Source organism: Aquila chrysaetos, chromosome 25 (genome assembly GCF_900496995.4).
Source record: "Aquila chrysaetos chrysaetos chromosome 25, bAquChr1.4, whole genome shotgun sequence".
In the NCBI taxonomy this organism is placed as follows: domain Eukaryota; kingdom Metazoa; phylum Chordata; class Aves; order Accipitriformes; family Accipitridae; genus Aquila; species Aquila chrysaetos.
Window position 1 is genome coordinate 16948999 of NC_044028.1, and position 10767 is coordinate 16959765.

A 10767-nucleotide genomic window follows, 5' to 3' on the forward strand; every position below is an offset into this window, starting at 1 on the left:
TATTTCCCGTGCCGCTGAGCTCCCTGGGGTTATATTTCACCAGCGGATGGGATCTGAGCCCTGCCCAAGCCCAGGCACCCTGAGCACCTGGCGCTGGTGGGAGCCCTGATAAGATGGGCTGAGAGGACTGGCAAACACCCCGGCTTTTGGCACACCCGAAGCCTGACCCGAGGAAGCGCTTGCTGCCCCCGGGCCCGCTTTTTCTTCTGGGGCAGCTGCTCTAGTTAAATCCTCACCTTACCCACTTGCACCCTCGCTATGACTGCAAACGCTACCATCCGTAATGCTGCAGTCTCTCCAGTTGGTAACGCAGCGATTCGGTAACGCCACCATTTGGTAATGCTATGATTTGGTCACGCCACAAACTGCCCAAAGCCCCGCAAATCCTCCCCGCTCCCAGGGGCACACCAGCTTCTGCAGCCTCCCCAGCAGAGGCACCCGTAGAGGACCGTATCCTCCTCAGGCGATGCCTGTGAGCTGTGCCCAGGCTCAGTCCCAGCAGAGAGTCTCAGCAAAATTAAGCCAAGCTGGAGAAGGTGACATTGGAGAGGTGAGGTCCTGGGGCGAGGGAGGAGAGGGGAGCGGGACATACCTTTGGTGTTGTCCAAGGTCTCTGGAAGGGGAAGGAGCTGCACCTGCATTTATGGGGACGGACATGCTCACCTTGCCAAGTGGTCACCCAGCCAAGGAGCGTACGAGGCCGCAGGCTCCATATGGCATTTTTCACGGAAATAAAGGTCTGCTCAGTGAGAAAAACAACCCTTTCAAACAGTGCCAATACCTGCCGACACAGGTAAGGCTGAGAATGTGCTGGAATCGATAAAAACACCGACAAGAGATCTGCGAGGTGTAAGTGAATCCCAGAGACCACTCGTGGGGAATGGCAGCTCCCCAATACGGGGCGTGGGCACCTCTCACTCATCACCAGCTCCAATTTCTCTTAAAAAGTGTTTATTTCACCAACACCAACCATTCCCATCCGCCACCCCACATTTCCAAGACGCCGGTTTCGGGTGAGCGTGCCAGGGCCAGCGGGAGCCCGGCGCTGAGGGCTGGGGGCAGCCGGCACGTGCCGGCGTGACCCCACCAGCTCCCGTCTTCGGGTGCGGAGCCGAGCTGGGAGCCCCAAAAACCGACGGGTCCCTGCCGTGGTGCCTGTCCCCGAGACCCTCCTCAGGAGGTCCCCTGGGGCAGGCCCCATCCCCGGGGGGGCCCGGGCGGAGCCGGGGGCTGGCGGCCCCCCACCCCGCACGCTCCCACAGTTCGCCCCGGCCCTGCCCCAGCGGCCTTGGCCGATGATGTCCCGGTGTTTCCCCAGCCTCCAAAAGCAGCTGCCGCCTTTCCCAGGAGGGCCGGGCCGGGCGCCTGCAGTGCGCGGTGCTCCTTAGGGGCTGGGGGGGGGGGCCCTGCCAGCACAGCCCCGGCCCCTCCCCGGGGCCAAGCACCCCCTCAGAGCAGGGCCAGGGCCTGCACCCCGCTCCCCACAGTGGGATCAGGGCTGGGCCGAGACGCCCCCCTCCCAGCAGGGCTGCGGCTCCGCAGGGTCAGGCCCCCCCCAACAAAGGCCGAGACCCCCCCCAAGGGCCCAGACCCCCCCAGGCCCGCCCCAGGGCTCAGCGCCTCCCCCGCCGCTGCGGGCGGGGCCGCCAGGGGGCGCTGCCGGCGCCGGGCGCGCGTGCCCCTTTTTTGTCCGGCGCGGGCCGCCGTAGCGCCCGTCGGCTCCGCGCCTCCGCCGTTGTGGGAGGCCGCGCCGCGCCGAGCGGGGCCGGGCCGGGCCGGGCTGGGGGGGGGACGGCGGCGGAGAGGAGGGGAAGGGGAAGGGTTGCCGGTGGGGGTCGAAGCCATGAGCGACATTCGGCACTCGCTGCTGCGGCGGGACGCGCTGAGCGCCGCCAAGGAGGTGCTGTACCACCTGGACATCTACTTCAGCAGCCAGCTGCAGAGCGCTCCGCTGCCCCTCGTCGACAAGGGCCCCGCCGAGCTCCTGGAGGAGTTCCTCTTCCAGGTCCCCAAGGAGCGCGGCGCTCCGCCCAAGGTGGGCCCCGACCGCCGCCCGGTTGCGGGGCGAGGCCCTGAGAGTCCGGACAGGGTCGCCGGGGGCTGGTGGAGGCCGAGGCCCGGGGGGGGAGCAGGGCAGGCCCTGGGGGCTGGCGACGTGAGGCCGGGCGGCACCCTGGGAGGCTGGACGCAGCCCCAGGGAGTGGCTGTGGAGGCCGAGGCCCCAAGAGCTCCGGACGGGATCCCTGGAGGGACTGCTGCTGGAGGCCGAGGCCTCAGCAGGACAGGATGAGGTCCCTCGGGGGCTGCCGCTGGAGGCCGAGGCCCCAAGAGCTCAAGATGAGGTCCCTGGGGGGCTGGTGACTGAGGGTTTTTTTTGGCGGGGAGGGGGCTGGCTGGCAAGAACCCAATGTACTGGCCAGGACTCTGGGAGACCACACAGGGCCCCAGAGAGGTGTGGTGGGCTTCTGGGGCTTGCTCACAGTCTGACAGTGCTGTGCCTGGGCCCCTGCCAGGGGCTGGGTGTGGGATGGAGCTGGGATGGGGCCCTCCCAGAGAGCAGTGAGCAGAAACCACAGTTGCTGGTGAATGTCAGAGTTCATGGGCCTGGGGCCCGGTGGGCTGCTGTGCCCAGCTGTGAACCCCCCAGCTGCTCAGCAGCACCCTCAGTGCTATTATTTGCAGAGGGAGGAAATACTTTTCACCCCAGTATTGCTGTCTGTCTCATCTTTCAGTTCATGGGCAGCACTTGGAGGTGCAGCACGCACCAGTCTTGGGTATCCAGGTATTCAAATACAACCTAGAGCTTGTCAGTGTAACTAGGTAAATGCAGTGGTGGTTCAGGAAACTTTAATATGTGTGCTGTGCCTAAAGATTGAGTCTCCAACACCTGAGGGAAGCTCAGCCTTTACCGTTCCTGTCTTTTCACCAAAGCAGCTCTTGGTTCTTCAAGAGCCCCAGTGTATTTTGCAGCTTTGCGTTTGTTTTCTTTCAGAGATTGAATTCACTTCAGGAACTTCAGCTCCTTGAGATCATGTGCAATTATTTCCAAGAGCAGACCAAGGATTCAGTCCGGCAGATCATTTTCTCGTCTCTCTTCAGCCCTCAAGGAAACAAAGCAGATGACAGCAGGATGGCTTTACTAGGAAAACTGGTTTCTATGGCAGTGGCTGTGTGCAGGGTTCCTGTTCTGGAGTGTGCTGCCTTCTGGTTGCAGGTACAGCTTCTGTGCAGGCAGGGCAGTCTCCAGGTAGGAGTGAGGGAGTGTGCCGCAATGGATAGCGGCTGAACTGAGGCAAAGTGTCACCTAACGGTTGGTGACAGCCAGTTGCAGTCAGTGGCAAGTTTCAGCTGATACAACAGCTGGCTGCTGCAGCTATGTTCACCCCATGTCTGTGCTCGTGTCCATTCCCTTGCTCCAGCATAAAGGTAGAGCTTTTGCCAATCCATTTATGTGCTGCACTGGCAGAAGAAAACCTGTTTGGGTTTGGTTTTTTTTTTTTTTTACTGTGGGTGAAAGTTTTATTGATTTTTTTTTTTTTTTTTTTTTTTTTTTCCACCCAACCAACCCCAGCATGTCGAAAGGGATCAGTGGAGGGTTTGACCAACACAGGGAACAAAATCACATCAGGGCAGTTCATGGTCACGTTGCCCAAAGAAGCCAGCTCTGGAGTTTGGGAATTAAACTGTCCCTCATGTGCAATTTTGCACATGGCAGAAGAAGCAAACCTCTTTCTTGAGATTTGGGTGCAAAATAATTGTGTCTGGTATTCATATCCATGAATGCAGTATGTCAGGGATCTTCTATATCTCCTCCTTTCTTATTGAGATTCCCCACTGTAGACCTTGGGAAGTGCATCTTTGTTCCTGCTGCGTCTGCAGCATGTGCAGAAGTCATCTGCTTTACAGAAGGGGAAGAGCAGAAAGCCTGTGCTGGGAGGAAAGGGTGGGAGAAGGCAGACTGGTACTGTTTCTGTGGGGTCCCCCTTTTCCCATCTGGTGAGCCTTGGTAGAGGAGGAGGGGATGTAACCTGGATAGCAGAAGAAGGTGTATTTTTTTGCAGATTGCAGCTCTTAAGCGACATGACAATTGCACAGAATTTTTTCCACGTTAAAAATGTCAAGTGTAACTGATTGATTACTGAACTTGTTGTTCTGGTACTGAACTAGATGAACTACAGAACTATGTTGCTGAAGTAGTAAAAAAATCTCCATCTAAGTCAAAATATTGATGTAAAAGGTTTTAATTTTAAACCACAGGTATTGTAAACGTGAAAGATCACCATCTATTTTAATATTGTGAAATAGTAATTTTATTTCTGTCTGAGTGGATCTTTGATATGCAGATTGAGAGAGAAAGCATGCTTTAATTTTGGGAAAGTGGAAACACAAATGTTGAAACAGCAAAGTGGCATAGTGTTTAGGCAGTGTAAGCTTTAAAGTTGGCTCTGTAGAACTTTCTGTGACTGGGTTTAATCTGCTTTTCCTTGTGTGCTGTCCTCCACCCCTCCAGCGAACCCCTGCTGTGTATTGCGTCAGGCTAGCCCGAGCCTTGGTCGATGACTACTGCAACTTGGTGCCAGGGTCCATCCAGACCCTGAAGCAGATATTCAGTGCCAGTCCTCGCTTCTGCTGCCAGTTTATTACATCCGTCACAGCTCTCTATGACCTCTCTTCAGGTAAGTGTTTCCAAGCTGTGTCATTCGAAGTAATAGGTGCAGTATAATGCAACACAAATTAACCGTTGCAAGTGAATTAACTGCTGAAATTCTAAAGATGCTTATTACCATGTAATTCTTGCCAGAAGCAGCTCAGGGGTGTGGCTGTTGCCTCATCTGTCACTGAGCTGAGAATAAAAATAACCACTCTGGCTGGAGGGAGAGTCTTTGCTGCAGAAGCAGCCAGGTAACACCTGACACATTGGTAACTTCCTCCACAGAGGGCAAAGGACACGGGGACCTTACTGATGGAGCAGCTTTAGGAGTGAAAGCTGATCTGCCTGGGCTGGACAGTTGGACCTCCGTATTGTGTGTCCCCTACCCAGCAGATAGACTCAGGGCTGTCTGTCAGTCTGATCCCTTCCAAAAAGGGGAGAAACACAAATTCTGAATGTTGGCAAGCTGCACCACAATTTCTGTTGAGCAGTGATGAGAAACACAATCAACAGCGTACCTCCAACATGCTCTTTAAGTGTATGTGTGACCAGCTAGTGATATGACCTGTCTCAGGTTGTTGTTGCTCAGACGCTAGAAATGTGTAGGTGTCTAAAATAAGGTTGATTTACCTTTACTCGGCTAGAGAGGCAGAGAGCTCGTGGTAGACTAGGGAACAACCACACTAAATACCCAACATCACATATAATCCAAAAACCAAATACTATTTGTTATCAATAAAGGAAATGTTCTGCATGGTCTTCTCCAGATAAGCAGCTTGGCATTAGTGAGAGAGAGGTGCAGGCTTAGACTTTTTTTTTTTTTTTTTTAAGTATTTGGTAGAGTTCATAGCATATTCTTCCTCATTATTTTATATCTGTTTTGTGCAACCACTTGGAAGTTCATCCAACTAATGAAAAGACATGTCAGAAAGGAAATAACATGAGTTATAGGAAGTAATTTTCTTCAATTCCTTAGTTTCTTTGAGATTATATTGGTGACACAAGAAAAGGAAGCTTGCTCTTCAAAGAGTGATCTGTAACTGGGCAGTCTCCACCATGTCCTGAGGACAGGAGTCAATCACACAAACAGCAGTATCTGTGATACTCGGAGCTTTCAGAAAAGCTAGAAACTGGAAAATACCAATTCTGTATGCAATGCACATTAGTAATTCAGTAGTCCAGACGATTCGTCCTATAAGTCATTTCAGGTACAAAAGACCTGACTGGATAGTTCTGTGCTGAGCCCTGTATTGACACTGTACACAACTCACAACAAAAGTATGTTGCTCAATCCAGTAGCCTGCCCCTGTGAGGGGATGATGTGTGGGAGCAGCTCGGAACACCTGGCATTTGTTTTCAAGAGTGAACATTAGAATTTGCTGTGCTGCATGTTTGCCAAGCCTTTGAAGAACTAGTTTTACGAGGTCGGGTCGGAGGATGGCCTGGTGTACGCCTGGGAAGATGTGGCTGAAGACAGTCACGAGTATGTGTATGGAATGTTTTTATCTTTAAGTGTTCTGAACACTGGCAAACATCCCAGCTGAGCCAGATACGCACTCCGGTGTTAGTAATATTGACTGTATGCCGTTAGTTCTTTCCAGATCCTTGTTGAAACATATATAAGTTTGATTCTTTTGTGAAATAAACAGAATCTTGTAGAGATAGCTTGAGCGCTTAATTCAGTCGCTGCAATGATGCACAATTACTGTGAAGTCAATGTTTCTCTTGTCTGTGACCACCTTTCACTTCTTACTTGAAGCTTTACAGAATCTTATAATCCTTTATGACTCATGTGATCGTGTTGTTGCATTAAGTTTTTCCACAAGACGTGCTTGTTTAAGTAAGTCTTAAAGGAAATGAATGATTGAGGTGAAGAGAAAGAAGTGCCAACAAGTTTTTCCTGTTCCTTGCCCATTGTACCTCCTGTGGCAAGGAATAAATGGAGACTGAACTTAGAGAAAAAAAGAGCAGGTGATAGGTGGGAGAGAAAAAAATGACAGAAGAAGCTTTGCTGGGAAAGGGGATAAATGTTCGCATTTGGTGGTGTCTTCAGAATAGGTGAAGAAGGTGAAGTTGACAGGAATATGGTTGTGTCTTCCCTGGGGCAAATAAGCATCTACCTTTGGCGTTCTGAAAAAAACAGCACAGTTGGTGAGGTTCTGAAATTGTAGTTGTGACAGTGCAGGAGGGGTATGTGTGAGATTAATTAAACACTACTGTCCTTTGCTTCAGTGCAAGGCTCAGCTTACCCAGCAATAACTTTCTTATCTTCAGATGACCTCATCCCTCCTTCGGATCTGCTTGAGCTGATTGTTTCCTGGATCTTCGAAGACCCCCGCTTGATCCTCATCACCTTTCTAAACACTCCTATTGCAGCCAACCTGCCAATAGGGTTTTTAGAGCTCACCCCACTGACCGGACTGATCCGTTGGTGCGTGAAGGCCCCCTTGGCTTATAAAAGGAAGAAGAAAGCCTCTCTCTCAAATGGACATCCCCCCAGCAAAATTGCCAAGGACTTGACTTCAGGAGAAGACAGAGATTGCCATCAGCTATATTCAAAACTGCATCTAAGTGTCCTGCAGGTTCTTATGATGCTTCAGGGGCATTTAACGGAGAAGAACCTTTATGGGCGCCTGGGCCTAGTACCCTTTGATCACGTGGTTCCGCTTGTTGAGGAAATTAACAGACTATCTGATGAACTCAATCCCCTCAATGCATCCAAAGAGATTGAACTGGCTCTAGACAGACTGGCTCAGGCTTTGCAAGTGGCCATGGCATCGGGAGCGCTCCTGTGCACTAGAGGTAAGTTGTTGGTGAGGCTGGCAGAGACCCTGGCATGGGATTCTTTTCCTCCAGTGTGTGGATGTTGTATGAGGGAGTTTTGGGATGGCGAGAGTAAAGATCAATGTGTTCACAGCAGAAGTAGTAGTTTGCCGCTCTTAGGAAGCGATAGTGCAGGAAATAGTTCAGGAAAAATAACTGGATGGGGAGTAAGAAAGGAGAGATCATCGATGCAGGTGACTGGTGCGTTGCTTTGCAGACCCACAGAATTGATGTTCAACCTTGCAGTGTGCACAAGGGGGTTATATGTGGGTGTCCAGCACAGGGACATATTTGCCCCTCTCAGAATTTCTTGTAACTATTTAAAAAGCACTGTTTAATTGTGCTTCAATTTGACCTCTCTGAGTTTGCCTGCTGGAGGAGAGTCCATGAAGCAGATAAACCCATGGGTGGGTGTGCTAGACAAGGAATTTGAAAAGCAAACAAAAACTCCTCATCTGGAATTTCTGGGCCTTCAGCTCTCCTGTAACGAGACCCCATTACAGTGTGTAAGGTTTCAGTTAAACTTAGTAAGGAAGCCTGCTAATGTGGCTTTTTTCTGCCTTTCCTGTCTCCAAAACCAGTTCTTTTGGAAAGACCTGCAGAGGTGAAAAAGGGAAGTGCCTCAACACAGCGCAGGGCCAGACAGACAGTTTTCTTGATACATTCTCTTGGAAACAGGCGATTTTTAGTGTGACCAGAAGGCTTAAAGCTCCCCAACAGTCAGGACAGTTAGTGCAGATCCCAGCTGCAGAGAGCTGCCTCTGCCTAAGCAGGTGCCTGAGGCTTTTGCCCTGGCTGAACCAGTGCTGCTTCTCAAATCTCAATGTTTTTCTTTCTGATTTTTTATAAAGTAGCTCTGGGTGTAATAAGAACAAGCAGAAAAGTAGAGTTTTTCTGAGTTGATGGCTTATTTCAGCTGTGTTTTTTCTTAGCTGTTTACCTGGTACATCCTGAGTGCTTGCTCTTACTGTAGAAGTAGAAGGTAATCCAGTATAAGCAGCTGCTGAAATACCAGTTATTTCAGTGTTTTGGGAGTGCAGTTATCTACAAAGGCAGGAGTTTGTTCTCAAGCTGATCCTGAAAGGACTGTAGCAACAGGGTATGTTGTTAAATACCTTGGTTCTAGCTATTCTGCTTTAGCAGAAGTTTGGAGATGGTAAAAAAGGTGCAATTTCTAGTTGATAGACCTCAGCAAAAAAAACCTCAACCCTTTCTTTACACTAGCACTGTTCAAAAAGTCCCAAACCAATACAAAACAGGTATTGCATAAGCTTTGCCTTGCTTTGACCCGATGCCTTTCTCATCATAAATGCCACATTCAGTGGGCAGAGTCATACCTTGTATTTCCTGTGTCTGTCTGTGTTCTTGTTAGTATATTGGTATTGCAAATTCTATACTAAGGCTTGGTCTGCCTTGAAATGAAGCTGCATTTCCTATATGGCAGCATAGGTTAAATGTCAAACATACAATAAAGCATCTGGTGTGGCAAGTTGAGGTAATGACTAGTGAGATGGAGAAACATTTTCTCTCCTGTGGAAGTTTTTGGCCTGAGAATGGGATTCTGGATCTGTTGATGACTGGAGCTTTTTCAGTAATCCTCCTAGAAGGGAAGGTGGAGAGGAAAATTGCTCTAATTTCTGCTCTACTCTTATTGTTATGTCTTCTGTCCTCTTTCAGATGACTTAAGAACTGTGTGCTCCAGGCTACCGCATAACAAGTAAGAGACCTTTCTACAGCTGTGTTCGTTTTGGTGCATATTCCAAGACACGCACTTGAGGGCTGCTGAGACAAAATCTCTTCTAAAAATTTGTGTTTACTTTCTGGAAGTCAGCCTTTACTCACACACAGTTTAGTGCCAGGGTAAAGGTGCTGGCTACTTCTTCCCTTGCAAGCTGGACTTTCGACTAAAGGAGACTTCAGTGACTCCCACCATATAGGTGATCTTGCCTGGCCTGTGTTAGAACAAATGCACAGAAAGGGAAAATGAAATTACAGGATGGAACCTGCCCCAGAGTTGTCCTATCCCCAACTCCCCACTTGTTTTACCTGACCCTAAGCTGAACTGCACTTTGCTTCTTGCTGCTTTGGAAAGAGCAACCAAGTTTTTTAAAAAAAAAAAAAAAAAAAAAAAGGGAAAGGTTGGGGGGGAAAGTCTTCTGGAAGCTGTAAAGAGCATAATTGAATCACTGTCCTCTTGCCTCTCAGCAGTGCTGTGTGTTGGTTATGAATTGTCCTTGGAGCCAGGCCCTTGTGGGCTGGGCATAGCTGTGACAAAAGCCTTCTCTAAATAATCCTCATGCTTGTCTCAATTTCTCTCCACAGCCTGCTCCAGCTGGTGATTTCAGGTCCAGTACAGCAACCGAGCCATGGCACTCTGCCACCAGGATTTTATCCTCATATCCATACTCCTCCTCTGGGCTACCCCGCGCATGCTGCGCACCCTGCGCTACCGGCTCACCCAGCGCTCCCGGCTCACCCTGTACAAACATTTATACCAGGAATGACATTCCCATACCGACCTATTCGCTAAAATGCTAAGACTGTAGAGTGTACCCAGTTTCCCTTAGTTTGAGGAAGCCTTGCAGATGAAACCAAACATCTTGGGAACCACATTTTCCTCTTTGGTGTAAGGCTGAGCAACGCCCGCGTGAGGGATCAGCCCTTCGGCAGTGGTGAAGACACAGACGGGGAGACTGCAGTCAGTTTGGATGTGGGATGTGGATACTAAGGCAGATCATAGGGACAAAAGGAGGGGGTGGGAAGAGGCAACAGAAACTCCAAACTTCTGCAGTGTGTGGGAATTTTTTTAATCCACATTGTTTCATATAATCCCCAAGGGCATGATATTTCTCAATCATGTGTTTTTTCTGTTTATGGCACGGTGAGCCCAGCTAGTCTTGCTCCAGGAGGTCCAGCAAGAAAGGCGTGAGATTTTTCAAGCTAGTCCACTCCAGCCTGCTGGTTTCTTTGTAAATGTTTGTATCTATAGCTACAGAGTATGTGTACACTGTATATTTTTGGAACACAAATGTTTGTTTCAGAAGCACAAGGTAGAGTAAAGCAGCACTTCCTATTAAAGGAAACAATTTAAGAAGCATAAAATAATTCTGGTGCTTTATCTTTCAAACAGCAATTAGAAGGTCCAACTCGTTAAGGCCTATACTAAGGAAGGAACAAAATCCCTTTGTCCCCATCCATCATCCTCCATCCAGGCTCCGGAAATGCCTTCTTTAGACACTTCGATCAGTGATTCATGAAACTTTGGGCTGAGATCTGGTGCGTTTCATTAATGC

The 10767-nt window shown here is 49.8% G+C and overlaps 1 protein-coding gene across 1 annotated transcript; it reads left to right on the forward strand.

Moving 5' to 3' along the window:
• The first annotated feature begins 1770 nt into the window (after positions 1–1770).
• Positions 1771–10576, forward strand: C25H7orf26 (chromosome 25 C7orf26 homolog). Its single transcript, XM_030002315.2, has 6 exons — positions 1771–2035; positions 2993–3214; positions 4511–4676; positions 6926–7453; positions 9152–9191; positions 9797–10576. Exons 1-6 carry the CDS (start codon positions 1844–1846, stop codon positions 10002–10004), a joined length of 1356 nt encoding a protein of 451 aa, XP_029858175.1. The 5' UTR covers positions 1771–1843; the 3' UTR covers positions 10005–10576.
• Positions 10577–10767: the final 191 nt, after the last annotated feature.